Source organism: Humulus lupulus, chromosome 1 (genome assembly GCF_963169125.1).
Source record: "Humulus lupulus chromosome 1, drHumLupu1.1, whole genome shotgun sequence".
Lineage (NCBI taxonomy): Eukaryota > Viridiplantae > Streptophyta > Magnoliopsida > Rosales > Cannabaceae > Humulus > Humulus lupulus.
In genome coordinates, this window is record NC_084793.1 from 7,396,202 (window position 1) to 7,418,389 (window position 22,188).

At 33.9% G+C, this 22,188-nt stretch overlaps 2 protein-coding genes across 2 annotated transcripts; both read right to left on the reverse strand.

The window, feature by feature from the left end:
- Positions 1-12,107: 12,107 nt before the first annotated feature.
- LOC133784716 (MDIS1-interacting receptor like kinase 2-like) lies at positions 12,108-16,462 on the reverse strand. Its single transcript, XM_062223999.1, has 2 exons — positions 12,905-16,462; positions 12,108-12,697 (listed from the first exon to the last, which is right to left on the reverse strand). The coding sequence occupies exons 1-2, from the start codon at positions 16,251-16,253 to the stop codon at positions 12,324-12,326; spliced, it is 3,723 nt and encodes a 1,240-aa protein (XP_062079983.1). The 5' UTR covers positions 16,254-16,462; the 3' UTR covers positions 12,108-12,323.
- Positions 16,463-18,755: 2,293 nt separating this feature from the next.
- LOC133784722 (protein JASON) lies at positions 18,756-20,937 on the reverse strand. Its single transcript, XM_062224004.1, has 4 exons — positions 20,638-20,937; positions 20,308-20,396; positions 19,129-20,203; positions 18,756-19,044 (listed from the first exon to the last, which is right to left on the reverse strand). Exons 1-4 carry the CDS (start codon positions 20,731-20,733, stop codon positions 18,964-18,966), a joined length of 1,341 nt encoding a protein of 446 aa, XP_062079988.1. The 5' UTR covers positions 20,734-20,937; the 3' UTR covers positions 18,756-18,963.
- Between the last annotated feature and the right edge of the window lie 1,251 nt (positions 20,938-22,188).

The following is a 22,188-nucleotide window of genomic DNA, read 5'->3' on the forward strand; positions in this document are numbered from 1 at the left end:
AGCTCGCCAAACAGAGAAAGATACATTGAAGGGTTATCTTGATATATAAACAGCTCCATAAATCTCTGCTTTCTTTAAAACACTTTGATTCTGACGCAGAATGAGTTCTGTCCACTCGAGGAGATATTACATGAATTGAACTTGCCCTCGAAAACAAAATTTATTACAAGCCTTTTTATCTTTCAAGACACGATGAAGGCTTGTAAAGAAATTACTACTTACTTAGTGAGCTAAATCCCCGTCATCTTTATTGTCAACATCTCCCAGAACTTTTGCGTGAAAATTGGAGCCATAGCCTCGAACATGTTTAACAACATGGTCGTTAGATGAAGAATAATATCGTAAATCACCTGAACAAACATCCTCAATCTTAAATAGAGAAACAAGATCCTGGTGATCATTTGATCTCGAAACGCAGTCAATGATAAGGAGCGACAGTAAGAGGGCCCGATCGTTATTTCTTTGCCAAATTCATCAGGAGCCTTTTGGGAGCCAATACTTCCAAGGTTAGACATATTGCAAAAATCTTTCATTTTCCTAAAAAAAAAAGGAAAAGGGGGAAATAAGTCAGTATGTTTTTCCTTTGGGTAAGTAGGCAATCTAAAATGAAATATATTATTAATTTAGATGCAGCCACCAAATTAAAAGCTCAAAATGCTCTTCTTAAACTTAAAAACAAATATCCTAAGTATTTGTTATTTCGAAATTAAGGGGGGTAAAGATAGAAGGGGCATCTACAAAGAGAGACAGAGAGTTCAAAGATCAAATTCTCAAGATCACTCGAGCATCACACGTGTCCATAAATTACCACGCACATGCTCGAGGGGGCATCTGTTGAACCATTTATTTATTTATTATTATTATTAATAAATAAATAATAAAAGAAAAAAATCGGTTTGGAGTAAAGAAGAAAAAGTAAAAATAAATATCCCCACTATTCTCTCCACCTTCCCACTTCCCATTCTGACCACTCTCCACTTTCTTTTTACTTTAAAGTAAAATTAAGTCTACAAAAGAGGGGAACAAAAATCAGACAAAGGAAAAAGAGAGGAGACAGAAAAGAAAAGAAAAAGATAGACATTTTCCATCACGAAAGAAACAGAGAGAAAAAAAAATCAATTCGTAGTATTTCTTTGAATTGCTCAAGGTTTGACAGGTAAATATCTATCCCTAAATTTCTTTTCTTTCTTGGCTTTCTCTTGCTCTATGATGGGATGCACTCATTTCTCCTCATCTACCAAGGAATGCACTCATTCCGCCAAAAAAAATTAATGGATGCACTCATCCTTAAATCTAAGGAATGCACTCATTCTACCATGAACCTACGGAATGCACTCATTCTGCCAAAAAAAAAAAAAATCAATGGATGCACTCATCCTTAAATCTAAGGAATGCACTCATTCCCCCACAAATCTATGGAATACACTCATTACATTCCAAATCTATAGAATGCACTCATTCTGCTCTTAATTTAATTTGTTTTTCTACAAAAATAAAGTTGGACTATTATGTTGTCAAAATTATTACAAAATCTTAATTTTAATTAAGAAGCAATAAAGCAAGATTAGTGACCAAATTTAATACCTCATGGCAAAGCACCAAATTGAAAAGCCCCTAAAGATTTCTCAGAAGATTCAAAACCAAAGAATCATAATATATAAAACCCCCCCGTCAATATCATGTCTGCAATAAAAAAAAATCAATTCATATATAACGGGACAAATAAAATATATATATATTAAGTATTTGAAATCTATGAAATATATATATGTATATGTTTATGTGCATATATATATATATATATATAAAAGTTTGTAAAAATGACCACGGAAAAGTCTGTATACAAATTTATATATAATATCAATAGTTCTTTGACTTTCTACACACCCAAATATCAATATACATATATATATTGTGTGAGTATATAAAGTGGCGTGGAGGTAGTTAATTAAATCATGATTGTATATGTGTGTTACTTGTACATACATGGCGGTGTGATTTTGATTATCAGTTCCCAACGCCATAAGTCAAAACAAAAGAATAGATACTCAAGTCAAGAGAAAAAAAATGGAATGTACTTATGCATATTGGACTGCTATGTTGGGTTCCTAAATCAATACGCAAATACATATATTCATATATATATATGCAGAAAGAAATTACAGAATTATCGTGTATATATATATAGACAGAAAGATAATATATATATATATATGTGTCTTGTTATATATAGATAAAAAAAGAAGAAAGAGAGGGTGTTACGAAGAGCTGAAAAAATCGTATGTGCTTTTTCAAAAAAATGGCAGTAGTAGCTTTGTCCTCACTTTATTTTTATGAAGTCGAACTCAAATATATAATTAATAATCAAATAATATATAATAAAAATATCTTGAATTCGAAACCAAATTTAAATTCAAACTTTAAGATATTTATATTATTTGACAAATTCAAAACATAATAAAATTTGAATTTTAAAATAATAATATTACCTGATATAAAATTTTAGATTATTCCCCACAAATTTTGGAATAATCAATTAAAATTTTGATTTTTAATAATCTCTTTATATATAAAATAAATTATTGATAAAAAATATATATATAAAGAGATTTCAAGACATAAAATTATCGCCAAAATGATAAAATTCTAAAACCATGTGAAATTGTATGAAATTTCCAAATCCTAAATGAGCTCATCAAAACCAATTCAAATGATGAAATATCATTCCAAAATTTCAAAGAGATCATAAACCTCACAAAATTTCAAAAATGGTAATTTTACTTTAAAATTAAAAGTGCACTAATAAGATTCAAAGCTATAGTAAGTGGTATTCCAAAAAGAGGTCATTCACTTCTTAACTTTCAAAGCATCACAAACGTACTCTTGAATTACGTTTGACTTCATTCCTATAAAATGATACGTAAGCAATTTAGTTGTTGAAGCTAAGTGCAGTCACAAAATACCACAAAACGGTATAAGACACAAAATCTCAAAATTCCATAAATGGTCATTCACCTCGGAATTTTTTCCAAATTTTCGAAATGACAAGGAATTCCTGAAAATGGTCATATATCGGAATTCTTCTATTCAAATCCTAAATTAACTTATTCTGAACTACAAGTAGCTTGATCATTCATAAAGAAGGTATGTAGGCAGCTCAGTTAACCAAAATTACTGAGTTCAGCTGCGATTCCAAATTCCTCAAAATTTTCCTAAAATTACACAAGTACTTAATATCATCCTAATTTGAATCAAAAGGTTTTCCTTTAAATAAAAATGGTAGTAATTAAGAAATTATTCTTATAATCTTGAATGGGTCGAACTCAAATTAATAAATTATTATGCCATAAAATTGGAATAGGTGGAAATTGTGTTTGGCATTAATTTAATATATTAAATTTTAAATTTTTGTTCAACAAAAGGTATTTAAGATTTCTCAACATGCCAATCTCTGGTGGGATTGTTCCTGTGAAGTGATTGGAGAACACAGAGAATCCTACCAAGTTACTAAGGTTGGAAATGTTAACAGGCAACTCTCCCGAAAGTTGGTTGGTGTTAACATCAAAAGTTGACAGTGATTCTAGATTTCCAATCTCTGGTGGGATGGTTCCCAGAATGATCCAAGTATGCTAGTTCCTTCAAGTTTCCAATCTCTGAGGGAATTGGACCACTGAAGTTATTTTGGTATAGGAAAAGCAAGGTAAGATTTGTCAATAGCCTAATTTCTTTTGGAATTTGGCCATTGAGGTTGTTGTTTTGAAATTGTAGTGAGGTGAGAGCAGTCCAATTAGAGATCAAGATAGAGGGGAGAGATCCAGTGAAATAATTATCAGACAAGCCAAGACCTGTGAGACTATTCAGATTGGATAACGTCAATGGCAATTCTCCACCGAGTCTATTTTCATTCATGGACAAGAAGATGAGCTTAGTGCATGAACCAAGCTCAGAAGGAATAGTTGTAACGCCCTGACTAACCCAGAACAGTTAAGGTGAACAGTGAACCGGAAATTTGACTCGTTACCCGAGTCCTTTGGTTAAAAATGTGATCTAGGTGTTATTATCAGGTTAAGGTGAAAAACCAGTAAAAAGGAAAGGGTACATTTCATTAAGAAAAATAAACTGCTCATGAGTCTTTCAAAATGTTTACAACTAGTTCGTAATACAAAAGAGTTGCTATTGTTTCAGATTTACAGTCCCCGCCGGCCTAAGCGGCAAAAATAGGGTAAACCCCTAGTCCCTCTGAGAACGCCTTGATCGTGGCGGTCAAGCGGCCCTGTATGTACATCACATCGCCCAAGTTCTCCACTCAGGGTTGGTTAAGTTTTTTCCTTCCCTTTACCTGCACCACATAGCACCCATGAGCCAAGGCCCAGCAAGAAGACACAATACAGCATGATATAATATCAACAACGATCATAATAACCATTCAGGACTATCAGTCCTAACAAATAGGTGACAATAGCCAAAAGTCACAATAATGAGCATCGCTCCCTCTAGCCATGTGACGATAGGGTCACCAGGTCTTAACTGATAAGTAGTTTCCTTCATAAGTTTGTTCAGGACAGGTGCAAGGTGATTAGTCACCAACATAACCTTCCTCACGACTCTAGAGTCGAAGCTATGGACAACGTCCCTTAGCCATGTGACAACCGGTCACCGGGGTCATATACCTTGGCTATAGACATCTGGTCGTAGACCAGGCAAGTGCTTATAAGTTCTTCGACCTTAGGGTCGGTCTAGCATTAATGCCATAGAGCCATTCAATGCGTGATTCTCGACTTTAGAGTCGGTCCCTGACTAGTCAGTGTCTTAAACAGGTAATCAGCGTACATCAGCATTTAATATGCAGTCCACGTCCACAATATCAACCAACATGCCTCAATATCAAACCATGCATGTCATATACCTATACAGGGTGCAACTGTATTCATACACTGTTTTCTTACCTCTGGTTCGAGTGAGAATTATTATATGAACGACCCTTGAGAACGATCAACCTTTAAATTCCTTGACGGTCACCTGGTCATAACCAAATTATAGGATTCATTAATAAAAATGATAACTGAGAGTTCCCAAACCAAATCCCAGCCCCCGAGACATCAAATACTACCCAACCGGGTACTAGGTCCAACCCCGAGGCCTATGGTTTGAATCCCTAAGCTAAAAACCACATTCTAGCAAAATTGGCCTTAAGGGCCGCGACCCTCCCCTGCTGCGCCGCGGCGCGCCCTCAAACAGAGAGGGCTCCCTATCTGCCAGACGCCAAGGGCCGCGGCACACCCCTGCTGCACCGCGGCGCCCAGCCCAGTTCAGCAACAAGCCCACGCACGAACCAGTTTTTTCCCCTGTGCGATTTCCTCTCAAACCAGCCCTTCAAACCTTCATAAAACCTCTTCCGAACATACAATTAAACCCCCAAATAACACCCTTAGCTCACCCTCATCAAATTCCAATCAAACCAACACTAAAACCCCATTTGATTCTCACTTCCCACATCAAAAATCATGAATTGAAATCTAAAAATAAAACAGAGTACCAGCTGTGATAAATAACCAAAACTCACCTTGAAACTTGTTTTGAACCTCCCACACAAGCTAAAACAGGTGTTCCAACCCAGCCTTAAGTTTTCCTAGCTTGAATTACCACCAAGAACTCAAAACCCTCAAAGGAGAAGTGAAGGAGATGATGTACGGGAAAAAAAGAAGCAAACCCCTGCTTTTGTTCTGTTTATTCTACCACCTTCTACAATCACATAAGTCTCATATATCCACCCCTAAAATGACCAAATTGCCCTTGTGTCATCTAATGCCTTTCAAGCTACTCTAGGGGTAAAATTGGTACTTCTCGCTTAACCCGTTAATCATAATTAACGCTTCCTAATTCCCGCTAATCTCAATATCCTCAAACACCAATAATTTCATATCTCATTACCCTAAAATTCCCGGTAACGCTATAGTCATTAATATCACCCCGAGACTCACCCCGAGCCCCGAGCTCAAACCTGTTATGACCAAATCGATAAATCTCGTTCAACGATCGTCTCATGTCGGAATACTCGAACCAATCCACATTATAATGTGGTCTCACAATATATCATTCACGCACATACAAATATATACAATTATACCTTCAACGAGCCAAATTACCAAAACACCCCTGTAAACAAATGTGGACTCACATGCGTGCATTTAGCATCATATTATAATATAATTCTCATAAACATGCATAAACACATTTAATGGCATAATTAAACAGTTATGGCCCTCCCGACCTATTAATCCAGCCATTAACCATAATAGGGAATCCGGGGCATTACAATAGTTGAGTTTAAGAAATTCATGCGAAGATCGAGACGTAATAAATTCTTGAGTTGGCCAATAGAAGAAGGAATGCTCCCACTGAAAGAATTATTATAAAGTTCAAGAACCTCAAGATTATGTAGGACACCAATTCCTTGAGGAATTTCACCAATGAGAAAGTTATTTGATAAATGAAGGTGTGTGAGCTGAGAAAGTTTTGAGATGTTAGATGACAAGTGTCCCACAAATCCGTTATTTGTCAAATTCAAAGATTCAAGTTTGCCCAGATTGGAAAACAATGATTCCGGAATCTTGCCGGTCAAACTGTTTTGGGACAAATCGAGGAAAGTTAAGTTCCAACACTCTGATATGAAATTTGGGAATGTTGAATTAAAGTTATTCAAATAAAGATCTTGGTAGGTTAACAAAGGCATGCTTGAAAATTTAGACCAGTCATAATTCTCCAAATAGTTTGCTCCAAGGGATAAGTACCATACCTTTTGTAGATTGCTAAGCTGGTAAGGAATTGTACTGTTGAGAAAATTGTTGTACAGAATAAGATACCGAAGCTCTGTTAACTGGCTTATGTCCACTGGTATTTTTCCATAAATATAGTTGTCACCCAAGTCCAGCCAAGTGAGCTTGATAAGATTGCCAATGGTTGGTGGTATCCAACTAGTGAGGTTGTTGTTGTTGAGGTTGAAGACTGTGATGTTAAGGAATGGAGAGAAGTTGAACTGGTCTAATGTTCCATTCAGGTCCATGTTGGAGAGGTCTATTTGTGAGATTTCTCCTGTGGAGTCATCACAGACAACATTAGCCCAGTTGCAGAGATTGAAGATGTTGTTGCTGGACCATGAATTCAGAGAAGATGGTTTCACTACCAAGTTGTTCTTCCATCTCACCAGAGCCTCTGCTTGTGTTCTTGGTGAGCAAGTAATTCTCAATGGAAGCGTGGTAAGCAAGAGAATACAAAGGAAGAAACAAAAATCTTCAACAACTGTTTTCATGGTGGTCTCAGTTGGATTTGTAGTTGATATGCTATGTTTTTATAGAACTTACGAGTGATAACTCTACAAAATATAGAGTTATTTTACCACTTTTTATGTGCTAATTGTTGTTTAATTCTTGAGTTTTTAATTGATTTATTAAGTTTTTAAGTAATTTTGAATTTATTAGATTTATTTTGATTTTATATATTTTTGTGTGTTTTTATAGTTATTTTGTTGTAAAATGTTATAGTTAATTATTTGAATTAGTGTTGTTAGTTAAATGCTAAAAATATGATTTTATTGAAATTAAATGTTATATAAATTAAATTTTAATTAATATTTTCATGGAAGTTATATGATATATTTTATTAGTGAAAATATTTAATTTTAATTTAGTTTATGATTTTTTTTTTGTAGGAAACAATGTTGTATTTTGGTACTTTGAAAATAAGAAAAAAAAAAGAGTTAAAGCTGAAAAAAGAAAAGCAAAATATGGCATTTTTGAGAGGAAAAATACCCAGCCCGGCCTTTGGGCCCGCTCCTCACCAGCCTAGGCCCATTCCGAAACCTGCCTCTTTCAGCAAACCGACAGCCAACGCCAAGCAACCTTTAGCATCACCACACGTCCAAACTGCCCTAGCCTTCACGCCTTGCCCCTGCCTCCTGAAGCTCTCCAAGCCGAGCATCACATGATGCATCTCAACAGCTCTCTTAGCTGCCTGCTCCTTCACCAATCAAGGCTCGCCTGGCCTCCTTCTTGGGCCGCACCAGCTGCTAGCTCTCCAGGCCCAACAGCCTGGCCCATTTCCTCCAAACCGCAACCACATCTGCTCATTCCAGCTGCCACTTGATGCACCCACGCCCAAGACTGCCATGAGCCTCCAACAGCCACCCATATGCATGCTATTTTCTCCTTGAGCCCAACAAATGCTCACTTTTGTACCCTTGTCTCCTTTGCCAAAAATACCGCATTTTTACCCCATTTTCTATACATTTTACCCAAACTCATCATCACCCTTACAAATTTACCCCTATATGTCATATTATTCATCATTTCAAATTTAATTTAATCAATTTAATTAATTTAAATTGATTATTTTAAACACATTTTTTTGGCTATAAATAAGGGAATTAGGGTGTCAATTTAGGGAGAGGTTACCATACCAAAAATTCTACACATTTCAAAACATCTTTATTCTCTTCATCTTCTTCTTCTTTTTAGTTATTTTTTATGAATTTTTAGAGGAAAAATTTGGAGGTTCATCCTCTAAATTTTCCTATTTATGTTTGTAATTTTTAGTTTGTATTTGCTATTCTAGTTATGTGTTTCTAATCTTTTTAAGATTATTAAGGTGATGATGAAACAATATGTAACTAGATAATATTTATTTTGTATATTGATTTCCCATTTTGTGCAACAAAGTTTATGGAATTTTCTTCTTCAAATATCTTCTTTCATCTTAAATATCATGTATTTTGGATTGTTAGCACATATTTACACTTTGTTCTTCATTAGTGCAAAAGCATAATATTCTTTGTGTAAGATGTGTAATAAATTGTACACATCCATGCTTAGAACAAAAATATTATGTTTTGCCTTATAAATAATGTTAATTGATTTATTTGTTATTTCATTAGATTGATTTACACTAAATGTTTTGAAATTATAATTTTGAAAAGTGAAGAAAAATCTTATCTTTTTAGAAGTAATTTGTGCTTAAAATTATAAATCTATTTGGAAAATGATAGTTTGATTTATTTTAACTATCACTAAAATTTGGGAATCAATGTACTTATAAATATTATTGAACTTATATTTTGTGGATTCTAATCCTTAATAATCTTATTTTACCATCTTGTTTATAATTATTAATTGAGTAATATATATTGTCTTTAATTTCTATATTATTATATTTTATTTTATTTTTATTATACGAAAATCCCATCAATTTTTGGAACTAGGTTAGAATTTATTAATTTTGATTTAAAATAGTTTCCTTTTTGATTTTAGACAACTCCTTTGGATTCGACATCTTTGCTTACACGTTCACTATTCTATATGAACGATTCGTGCGCTTGCGATTTATAAATATTTAAAACATACTCATTTTGGGTCTATCAACGAGCAACAGTTTCAAGTCCAGCTTGGCGGCCATTATTTCAATTAAATAGCTAGATAAATTATTTACAAATATATATAAGTGCAGTTTTAATGATTACTACTTATGGATGTTTACTTTTAATATTAACCATTAGATTAAGATCAATGATCCATATTTATAGTTGTTAATTAATATTTCTAAAAATAAATTTTGATTTTTTCATATTTTTTGAAGGGTTACCTGATGAAAAAACGTGTATTTATTATGAAAATATAATATCGTAAACTTTTCATTTTCAAATGCATATCAATTTCTAAATATAGTTAGTGCCTCTCATTGGTTGGAAACAACATTAATTATGACAAAAAAATAACTAAATTCAAAATTAATGTAAAAATATTTATCTGTTGGTGACTTGCTATACTAAGTTACTATGTTACCACATCATCATAATTGTTAGTACTCATTTATGGATAATAACTTTCACTTCAAGCCCTACTGTGCTCTTGGTGTTCTCCTATCTATCTATCTATCTATCTATATATATATATATGTATATATATCTTTATATTTGTAAAGTTTGCTAAAGTTTCAATCAACTCTGCCCTGTGTGTCCTACATTTTATTTCCATTTTCTATTGGTATTATAGTTTCCAAGAAATTTGTAGTTTTGAGTGACCAACAAGAAGTGATGATACATTTTTTATTAAAAAGGAGAACCGTGATATCACTGATAAGCAATGGTGAGGAAAGTCAAACCTGTTTCATTTTCAATTCCTTATTAAATAATTATGATATTCTATTTTTAGTAATTACCAAATTAATTAAACCATGAATTAATTAAAACGCGGAATGGTAATTAACTGTTTACACAGATAGTAATTTTGTCGGGACAGAATCCTAACTTGTCACGACAGAAACTGAACACAATAAATAGACAGTGCAAAAATAAAGAACACACCGAATTTTTACAAGGTTTAGAAACTCTTTCGGATAACCTACTCCTTGGGGCCACGCCCAGAGAATAAACTAATTAGTAAAGAAACAATGTGTACAAAAGCATTGACTTAAACAATGTAAGACTCTCTCTTAAACTATTGCCGCAATCTTGTTGTACTTTTCTCTACGAATCTGATTTGATGAAACGCTGATTCTCTTGAACTTCCTTAAAAGAATAGCGAGTGCACACTTCCTCCCAAAGTGAGACTTAAATATAATCATCTCCCGAAGATTCTTATGAACACGATCACAATAAACACTATCTGTTTACAATGGACTAGATAGATATCCACAAATACACTCTGCACTCTCACAAAGATTAAGGTGAACAAACTTAATCTCTACAAATAAACACACTCTTCAAAATAACGTAATGTTTACAAATATTCAAAATGGAAGAGTGAAAATTCCAAAGGCCTTGGCAAGATATTTATAGGCAAGGAAATCGTCCAAGGCTATCATTTTCTGGTATCTTTGAAATCAATTTGCGAATTCCTTTGATCAAGGAAATCAGCCAACCAAATGAATTCTATGTCGACAGAAAAGGAAACTGATGAGTCAGCAATTAAATCAGTTTTATCTGGCAGAACGAACATGGTCATTTCTTTTGACCATGTTCATTTTCGATACTTTCTTTATTCCAGAATAATCTTCTTTATTCCAGAATAATCATAATTCCTGAAAATAATCTCAAGATAATTGCAAAATATATTATTACCAAATATTGATTATTTGTAATAAATAAGGTAAAAATATTTTCACACTTAAATATATTTTCACATTACAAAATCAGCTGAAAATATTGCTAATTAATCCAAAAATCAATATGGAGATATGCTACTAATTTTCTTTAAACATTTAAAATATTTTGTCTAATTTAAAGGTTAGCCAAAAAAAGAATTTTACAAATTATATTAATATAAATTTAAATGTTATAAATTATTATTATGATAATAATATATAGTCTTAATTTTTATACGAATTCAAATATTATAAAATATTATTATTATAATAATATTTAATACAAAAGTAAATATCTAATACTTATATTAATATAAATTTAAATATTATAATAATAATATATAACACATAATCTTAATTTTTATTAAAAAATTATCATTTATGCTTAAAAAATATTATCATATTACATATATATTTTTAAATTATAAACAATATTTAGCTTTAATTTTTCATTTAATATGCTTATGTCATTTTTTTTATATATAATTTTGTTTATTTATTTGAAATTTATATGTAATGATACAAATTTAATAAAAATAATTAATAAATTTTATAAATAAAACTAAGCAAATACACAATATTTGTATCGAGTATATATAAATATATATATAAAAAAGAGAAATTGGTGAAAATAGTCTATTTTTTTTTTAAGTGGTTTTGCACTCTGGCTTACTTTTAATAATTTTTTGCAAAATGGTTTCGATTATAATCCATATATTTTACTCTTCTTTTTTAACAATGATCAGATCACTAATTTTAACATTCAAAGTAAACCGATTATACGATCATGACAGTTCAATGAAGTAGACTGTTATATTTTATAAGTATTGAGTAGGCAATTAAAACTAAGTATTGTATTTTAATTGATGAGACACACAACAAGCATGGAAATTGGAAATGACGATTTGTATCAATAATTATGTACTTTAAACTGAGTCATAATTATGAAATTTAAGTCCATAATTTGAGGATAAAGTACTTAGTTAAATTTTTCACTGAAACGCAAACACTGCAGCAATACAAAAGGAGAACAAAATGATATGCACTTCTTCTTGCACCAAGATCTAAGCATATATATGCATACATATATACATACCTACAATTATTATGAGCCCAGTTATTTACTGATACTACTCTTCTAAACTATTGAGCTATGAGCTCTAACTCTTGAGCTAGTGGTACCAGGGCAGTTAATAACTCGTATCTTTCTCAAGTTTCTCATATTCTGCAAGTTTATCAATGCTTGCAGTCCATAACGGCTGCAAGAGGGAAGTCCCGCCCTTGGTCGATAGTTCCTGCGCCACATAACGCATAGTGGGTCGTGACTCTGGACCAGTTCTGGTGCAAGCCAACGCTAAGCTCACCACTAACACCACCACAGCCGAAAGTTTACCAGTTGGAGGTAGCAGACGCTGGTCTAACACATCCTTCAAAAGCAATTCTCTCTTGTTCGGCAAAGATTCTAATAGTTCCCTTGGATGCCTTCCCATCATGACTTCCAAAGCCACCACTCCAAAACTATACACATCACATTTTTCAGTCACCTTCATTGTGAACGCTAGCTCTGTCCCCACAACCAAACATAATACATTAGCCAATAAATACTAGATTTATAAGTATATAAACATACACACATGTAAGGTTTGTTCATCAGTATTTGCTGCTGCTGATGAATCAGGACCCTCCATCATAGTGGAGAACCATGATGATTCATCACTAGCAAAATTCTTATAATACATAATTAGTACTCAATTGTTGGGTTATTATTTACCTGGTGCCATGTAGCCGTAGGACCCAGCAAGATTTGTCCAGTTTGATGAGTCAGGACTCAACAGCTTAGCAGTGCCAAAGTCCGAGAGTTTTGGAACAAAATCCCAATTGAGCAACACATTGTTCAAGGACACATCGCGGTGTAGGATTGGTGGAGAGCAGTCATGGTGCAAGTAGGAGGTTGCAGCTGCTAGTCCTTCCACAATTCTCACCCTTACATCCCAGTCAAGTTCTTCAGCTCCCTTGTTTGAACCATATAGTACACTGGCTAGACTGCCTCTCTTTGCATACTGATATACCAAGTACATGGAGCCTTTCCTTGAGCAGTACCCATAAAGCTTGATGATGTTCCGGTGTCGGACTTCAGTCAAAGTTCGTATTTCATTTAGGAAACTCATTATCTGGCTTAGTTCTGTTAGTTGATCACCTGTGTCTGAGGTTTCTAGCCGCTTTACTGCAAGAACACGACCAGAAGACAAAGCCGCCTTGTAAACTGTACCATAACCGCCTTTTCCAATCCAATACTTGTCGTTAAAGTCTTCCGTGGCCTCCACGATTTCTGAAAATTTGAATTTTCCTTCCTTTTCCCATATCAAAGACTCGAGAGCAATGTCAATGTTCTTTCGAGAATGGTTACTTTCCCTGTCCACCACTTTTTTTTTACGATGATACAACAGAAGAATTAAAAATATGGCAGCTGCAAGAACTACAAGGCTGCAAACGAGACCAACAACGAGAAAGAGAACTGTGTTACTTTTCTTGCTAGAAGTTTCACAGGGAATGAGGCCTAAAGCGTCACCACACAATCCAGGATTTCCAAAAAAGGCACTTGTATTTTGGAAAGTTGCTCCTGTTGGGATTGGACCTTCAAAATTATTGTGAGAAAAATCACTGGAAAGTAGACTTATTAGGCTGGAAAAGGATGTTGGGATTCTACCAGAGAGATGATTATGAGAGACATTGAGGCTTTGAAGCATTATAAACTTAGAGAAGCTTGAGGGGATTTCTCCAGAGAGAATATTGCTGCTGAGATCCAACACATATTGTAATGAAACCAAGTTGCCAAGCTCTGAAGGTATTTCACCGGATAGGTTATTGCGGCCAAGGTTCAAGCTGAGTAATCTTTCACAACTACCAAGCCATTCTGGTATGTTTCCTCTCAAATTGTTAGCTGAGAGATCAAGATCTGCAATCTCACTGCTTATCTTGACTAGACTTGGGGGGATTTTTCCAGTCAAACGATTGTTGCTGAGATTAAGCCTGTACAATTTGTTTAGATTCCCCAGTTCAGCCGGAATTTCTCCACTCAAGTCATTTGAATTGAGACTCAAAACTTGCAACTTGGTCAACTTTCCAAGCTCAAGTGGGATTTTTCCAGAAATTTTGTTTCTCTCCACTTGCAAAGTAGTGAGATTTCTACAGTCTCCCCACTCCACTGGCACTTGTCCCACAAATAAATTGCCACTGAAAGAGATTATTTCAAGATAAGAAGGAACACACAGAGCAGTTGGGAGGAATGAATTGTCAAAATGTTTTACTGTAGAGAATTCTGAACAACTTCTACTCTCTGATGGTGGCTTTTCCAAAATGTTGTTGTTGTTTTTGTTGTTCACTAAAGGGAGGGCACTGCATATTTCTTTTGGCAATTCTCCCGAGAAGTTGTTGTCGTTGAAGATGACATAGTTCAGTTTAGAATCGCTCCTCCCAAAATCTCTAGGAATTGTGCCAGAGAAACTATTAGACTGCACAGACAAACTCGTCAAGTTACCAAGATTAAAAATTGTATGTGGGATCTCTCCAGAAAATTTGTTAGAATCGATGTGAAAGTAAACCAAGGATGTCATGTTTCCAATCTCCGGGGGGATTGTACCATTGAGTTTGTTCTGGAAAAGGTGCAAAGACACAAGGCTATTTAGGCTGCACAATGTTGAGGGAATTGGACCTGAGAGAGAGTTTTCAGAGAGGTCCAACACTACGAGGTTGTTCAAGTTTCCAATCTCCTGAGGAATCAGGCCAGACAAGTTATTATTGTATAAAGACAGTAGCTTGAGATTCGAAAGCTCACTTAGTTTTGCAGGGATACTTCCTGATAGCTGGTTTTTAGAAAAATCCAAGCCTTTTAGATCCTTCAAGTAGCCTATTTCTGAGGGAATTGTACCAGAGAAGTTGTTTTGGTTTAGGAAAAGGTAGTTGAGATTTGTCAAATGTCCAATTGTCGATGGAATTTCCCCACTAAATCTATTGGACTGCAGTTGCAATGAGGTTAATGATGTCCAATTTGATATCAGAAATGATGAAAGTTGACCAGAAAGCAGATTACTGGATAAGCCCAATTCACTGATATTGTTCAAATTGGACAGTGACAAAGGCAGTTCGCCATAGATTTTATTTTCAGCGAGGGCCAAGAAGTTGAGTTTATTACAAAGTCCAAGCTCAGAGGGAATAGAAGAGTCCAATAAATTTTTGTGAAGATCAAGGTGGGTGAGCTCCTTGAGTTGGCCTAGAGACGAAGGAATTTCTCCTCTAAAGGAATTATCAGACAGAATAAGAATTTCAAGACCAGGTATGAAACCAATTTGATAAGGGATTGGACCATTTAAGGGATTCGATCCCAAATGAAGGTGTTTGAGATTGAAAAGCTTTGAAATGTTTGATGACAAAGGTCCTAAGAATTGGTTATTATTGAGTTTCAGAGTTTCAAGCTTTCCCAGATTAGTATATACCCATTCTGGGATTTGGCCAGTCAAAGTGTTAGATGACAAGTCGAGAAAAGTCAAGTTTCTGCAGTTTGATATGAAACTTGGAAATTCTGAAGTGAGGTTATTATAATAAAGATCAATATAGGTTAATGAAGACATGCCTGAAAATTTGGACCAGTCAGGAGATTCGAAGTAGTTTGCTCCAAGGTCAAAGTACCATAAGTTTTGGAGATTACCCAGTTGATAAGGAATTATTCCACCAAGGCTGTTGTTGTGAAAATTGAGATATTGAAGCTCTGTTAATTGGCCTATCTCCATTGGTATTGAACCAGTAAGACTGTTGTTGGTAAGGTTGAAACTGGTGATATTGAGAAAAGGAGTGACATCAAACTGGGCTAATGTTCCATTCAGATTCAAGTTGGAGAGATTTATTTCAGAGACTGTAACAATGACATTATTGCAGACAATCCCAGTCCATGTGCACAACTTGTTGAGATTAGTGAGGGACCATGAATTCAAAGAAGGTGAAGAAGTTAAGCTTTCTTTCCACTTGACAAGAGCTTCAGCTTGTGTTCTAGGCGAAGATGTGATCTTAAAGGGAAGCAAGAGAATAATAAGGAGAAGACACAACGGAGTATTGATGATTTTCATGGTGTTTTTGGCTTCTGTGGGTTTAAGGTTCAGTTACAATGGTTGGTTTACTCTCATATAGGAGACAGAATGAGCTACTACAAGGTACTTCTTTGCCAAGAAACAGTTATTGTAATATAAAGAGTATCAACCACTTTACATTTGTTTTTTGTGTTGGAATCAAAATTTTGATATTCATAATCAAAAGAAGCTTCTGATGATTGAACACATTTGAATTCAAAGAACAACAGAGGAAAATAGGTTAATGAATAGGACAAGTAGATAAAAAAAACGATGGCTATCAATGTCAGTATATTGAAATGCAGACCATTTCACGTTGTCTCAGAAGCAATAAATAAATTTACACATTTATAAGGTAAATAAAAAAAGATCCAGTAATTTGATTATGATTTTTGGTTGACCAAAATTGAAACAGGTCTACCATCTATTATACTTTATTCGAATGTTGATTCCACTAAAATATGGTGCGGGGATTTGTCTAAAAGTTTTCTTCTTATTGGTTGATAACATCAACATCTTAGTCTTGTAACCACCTACCTAACTACTACACTAAATAATTCTTCTTTTTATGCTATAGTTTAAAGGTGAAGATTTTTGACTCTCATATCAATTACACTTAAAAATGTACAAAAGGACATTTTTTTCTTATGTATGCAGTATGCGTGTACCAAAAGAGACACCTATACTTGCCCAAATTTTACCAAAAGAGTTTGATAAAAATGACTCATCTCTCTTTTGACCAGCTAAGTATGAAAGTTGATCAACTTAATCTAGATGTGTTCCCCTTCTTTAGGCTAACCCTCAATATTCATTATATTATTATAGTAGTTATTATCATACCAGAACATCAATCAAATTCAAACACAAATTCACAAAGATATAAAATCCATACCAAGTCATACATTATTATTATTACATGCTTCATTGAAACAGAGTAGTGAGTCTTCAGAGATGCATTCAAATTAAACAGACACCAAACCAAGAAAAGGGAAGCTGGGAAAGTCTTCAAAATGGTGTATCTTCAAAAATCCCTAACTCTAATATTCATTTGCAGTGACCAAAAAACACAAAATAATAAGGAAAAAAAAAAAAAAGTACAAATCTTTAAAATAAAAATCTCAACCACTTCCATTGATAAGATTCCTATAAACCTTACTTGATTAAAAACCTCTGATAATATTCATTGAGCCAGAATTCATGCCATCACTACCTGAGTAGTCAGCTCCAGTAGGTCCCAACAGTACCTATAATAATGGGAATCGCATCAGGGTTCAGGCTCGATGGGCTTCCTGGGTAAAACTTACCATTATTTATGTCGTTTTGTACCCAAAAAGAGAGAGAGTCCATTGCAATCAATCTGAATTTGGCCATGATGAAGGTACGAGAGAAATAACTTGTTCTAGGCCACTTTTCTAGGATCAAAGAAGCTTTTTTTCTACTGAAACGAATTTGAAAATCCCACATCGGCAGCACAATAAGACACAGCAGACAGAACAATGTACTTTTTGGTAAAACGACAATATAATTAGAAAAACGACATAAAAACATTAATAAGAAATTGCAGGGTTTTTAATTGTAGAGCCTCAATATTTAACCCTCTAATTTTCAAGTTTGATAATATAGTACTCCAAACTTAGTTATTATTGCATTGTAACTAACCCCTTCAATTCATAGAATTTTAAAGACATCGATTTTTGAGTAATGAAATATATTCATAAATGCAAAAGACAAGCTGAATAAAAAAGAAAATGTGAAATTTGAAGGCTAATACAACATTAAGAATACATATAGAAAATAATAAATTAAGTCCTCATTCATTGCTGGAAAGATTATGTTTAGTATGTAATTTGGTATTGGAAAGATTAATAACTCTCTTCTAAGTGTCTTTTTTACATTATTTGGTTAGTGGAAAGATGGTGGATGTATATTCAAATACGTAATTTACTTTCTATATTTTTTTTCTCATCTTCCTATTTTTTTGATAAATTAATTTTGATGGATTAGGAGGGAGGCCACCCACTTCCCCTTTTGGCCATACCTTATGAAAATCATTTTTTTTTTCCAAACTTATTAAGAATATTCAATCTTTATATGTCGAGATTCAAGACCAACATTTTTTATTCCTCAAGATCCGACATTTCTCTGCTGTCTAAAAGGTATTAAATTATCACTTAAGAGTGCCCACAACAAGATTCAAGTACTAAAACAATACATGGGATCTAAAGATACTGTTATAGAAAGGTGTTACAAGAAACAAAATTAGTGGACAAAACAGTGTTATTTGAGTTATGTTACATCAGTTTAGTTGTACTTGGTACATTTACAAAGCCTGCAAAAAATGTCCCATTCTCAACATTTGTAAAAAGTGTTATATAATGTCCCTTTCAAAAGAGAAAAAGTGATGCACTCAAAGCAATATATATCATCCTCTAGTTTTGCTTGTCATATAGGGGAAAATGTAACTCAAACACTTATATATTTAGGACTGAAGGAAAAGAGACAAGAAGTGAACACTTATAATACATAATTTAATTTCAGAAAAGTTACAATGCAAGGCATTATCACACACAGCCCATTCACAAAAGAATAAAAAAATTATAAATGTCATCATCACACAACAACAAAAAAGCACCAGCAACCAATCACAAATGAACATTTTCACAAGTTGTATCTAAAGTGAGCTAGGAGGAGTGTGTGTGTGTGTGTAAGTCTATGCTTCAGCAGCCCCTCTGTTCAAAGCTCTCTCTAACCTTGTCTCAAATGGAGTAGTGTGCCAATTCACTCTTCTATCCTGCAATCCCATAAAACTCAATCAGAAACTATCAATCTCACTGACTTGTTGTTCCCACAAATCTTAGTCTTACTTCATATATACCTCACTGTACTTGCTAGTTGTGTTTGGTATTCCTTTGAACGAAGTGGCTGAGCCAGAATCCTTGCTAGTCCCTGAGTGGCTCCAGTAGGTTCCAACAGTACCTATAATGGGCATCTCATCAGGGCTCCGGCAAGGGGATTTCCTTGGTGAATTTGTAGCTGAGAACTGCCTTATCTCCTCAACAGTCAAAGCACCCAATATTGGCCTGTCATCTTGGCTTTTCACTGAGTTTGATCCTTGAGATGTGCTTCTGTCAGGAGTAGGCGTACTAAAACCAAATGAGCTAGTCTTATTAACAGGTGTGGTGGTTCCTGGGGTAGCCAACCAGTTTGAAAGGCTAGCATCAACTGCCATGTCTTGTTTTGACTTAATGGATTGGTCGTTTTTGGACTTGAAGCTAAGAGATAACTCCTTATAAGTTGGCTCTGAACTGAACGAAAACCTTGGTTCTTGATCTAATGTGAAGTTCTCTTTCTGAGTTATCATTTTTGGTGTACCTCCTTTTACTTTAACAGCTTTCCATTGGGAAAGATTTTCAACTGGGTTTAGGACAGAGTGGACATATCCACTTCTATCTCGAGCATTACGGCTCAACCCAATTGATTGTATCTCATTCTCAGCCAAACTAGACACTGTCATAGGACTATTAACCTCCTCCATGAAAGCTGCCCTTCTTGGTTCAATGATTTCATCTTCATAATCTAACTCCCCATCAACATCATCCTCTTCCTCTTCCTCGTCCTCTTCCTCTTCATCATCAAGATCACTGTCCCCAAAATCTAACTCTTCTTCATCATCACTGTCCCTGCAATTTTGATACCTATGGTTTGGAGGATAAGACACCAAGCTCGAAGTAATCGAACTCTCTTCAGAAGAAGAATTAGTAAGGCTTAGTTTTGCATAATCTCTCTCTTTCTCTTTCTCTTTCTCCTTCTCCTTCTCCTTCTCCTTTTGCTCAAAATCTTCTGTATCTTCATGGGTTGAAACATGCTCATAAGTTTTAACATTCGAATCAAAAGTCACCTTCTTCCTAGAACTGGTACTCAAGCTCGGTTGCTCCTCTGGCTGCTTCTGCCTGCACCAAAAAATATAATGAGAAAAGCTTAAACTTTCCTGAATTCCCACAAAAACAACCGAGGTTGAACAGAAGCTTTCCACTGTTAAACCTTAATTACTTACGAGAGTTCTGCAACCACGCTAATGGGATTTTCAGACTCTTCTCGTACGGAAGAGACAGCAGATTGTACGGCATTGCAACTTGCATTCCTCTGCAATAATTTTCAATAAATAAGTTCCACTCGAGCTAAAAGAAAATAAAACCCATATTCACAAACTAAACATAAAATCCAAAAAGGGAAAGTTTTTTTGTTATTTTGTTTTCTCAAAACTAAAGGGTTGTTCTTGTTTCCTTTATTTTCTAGAATTTTCTCAGTACCCAAACAAACTGAAAACAGAATTTAAAAAAAAAAAACTACGAATTTGTGAATGGATTAAAAACAAAAGACATACTTGTTGATGGACTCCCCGGGGCAGAACCTGGTTCCTATGTCTTCTAGGCTTACGATCCTTTTTAGAAGTACCAAAACAAGCAAGAAAGCAACCCATTACAGAGACCTGTTCTTGCTCTTGATCTTTCACAAAGACAAATTTTTTTGGGGGGTCTTTCCTTCTTTCTTTCTGTAAAAGAAAGATCTTTAGTAGATTTTCATGGTTTCAAATATCATATCTTTCGGAGAAAGAAATTGTGAAGAAAACAGGGGAGCGTAGGCAAAAGGAGAAGGGTAGGGACAAAACGGTCATCAAATTTTGAAAAAATTTCCCTTTTTTTTTTGTTTATAATATTTTTTGTTTAAAGGAAGTGACCGTTAGAAAGTTCGTAGTTGCGTGTGGATCACAGCCTGTAAATATTGCCGTTTTTTCTTTAAGCTCAACTTTTCATCCACGCCGTCCATCGGATCCTCATTGGTGGGCCCCACTACTCTCATAAACCGATGATAATATTTTTACTAAATTCTATTTTTATTCATATATTACTAAATATTATATATTTTTGTGTGTGGATAAGTATTAAGCAAAGACTAAAATAATTAAAGGATAAGACTTGTTCAAAATAATAATGACGATCAAACAAGCTTAATGGAATTTGATAAAAAAAAAAACAAGCTTAATGGAATAAACGACAATGGAAATGAAAACGACATCATAATTTGAAAGGGACAATTTGAAAACGACACTAGGAATGTGGAAAAAAAAATAGGTTGACTTGCTCAAAGTTTCACTAGAACTAACAACCTCGTCAAATTAAGAAAAGGAAATATTTGACAAACAAAAAAATCCCAATTTAAATTACTTTCATCGAGTGATATTGACTAGATTAAAAAAGTAAAGTAAATTTCATTGTGATGAGCTATAGTTTAAAAATGCCAATACAAACATGATTTAAATGTAATTTTTTTAGGAAGGTAATTGAATTATTATAGATTGAAATATAGAAAATAGAAAAATAAAGGATAATTTTCATCTAAATAGTTTGTTGTTTTGAAAAAAAATTGTAAATTTGGGTGGTAAAAAATGAGTTTTTAAAATAACTTTTTTTTTTGTGATAGGGTAATCATCAATCATATTGAGTTATAATTATTTTCTATCAACTTTTAATTGATAATGTCCTAGGGCTAAATGCCTAAATGTGAGACATTAGTAATTTTTTATAGTAAAATGTATAGAATTAAAATAAAGTGACAATTTCGACGTTAAATTAAATCTCCCTCATAAATGAAATTAAATCTAAATGGAAACATGCCCAAAATCAACATTTATGGTTACAATAACTTCATTATGAGAAAAAGAGATTAATTGATGTACTTTTTTTAGATCGAATCTATTCTATAAATAACTCGAAATCGAAACAGCCGTAAAATATCTATTTATTTATTACTAAACTCTCCCTATATTTATTAACTATTACTCTATTTTGAAAAAATTATATAAAAAAATGAAACAAACCCACTATAAAAAATTATTTCCACTCACTATTAAACTATTGGGAATGTGAAGAGTAGA

Bases quoted from the DNA above. Each gene is read 5' to 3' on its own strand.
- LOC133784716 (XM_062223999.1), bottom strand. From the start codon at position 16,253: ATGAAAATCATCAATACTCCGTTGTGTCTTCTCCTTATTATTCTCTTG. The intron at 12,698-12,904 runs GTAAATAATAAC...TTGTGGGGACAG, and splicing joins CTACGGCTACATGGCACCAG to AGCTAGCGTTCACAATGAAG.
- LOC133784722 (XM_062224004.1), bottom strand. From the start codon at position 20,733: ATGGGTTGCTTTCTTGCTTGTTTTGGTACTTCTAAAAAGGATCGTAAG. The intron at 20,397-20,637 runs GTATGTCTTTTG...AAATTATTGCAG, and splicing joins CCCGGGGAGTCCATCAACAA to AGGAATGCAAGTTGCAATGC. The intron at 20,204-20,307 runs GTAAGTAATTAA...TTTTTGGTGCAG, and splicing joins AGCGTGGTTGCAGAACTCTC to GCAGAAGCAGCCAGAGGAGC.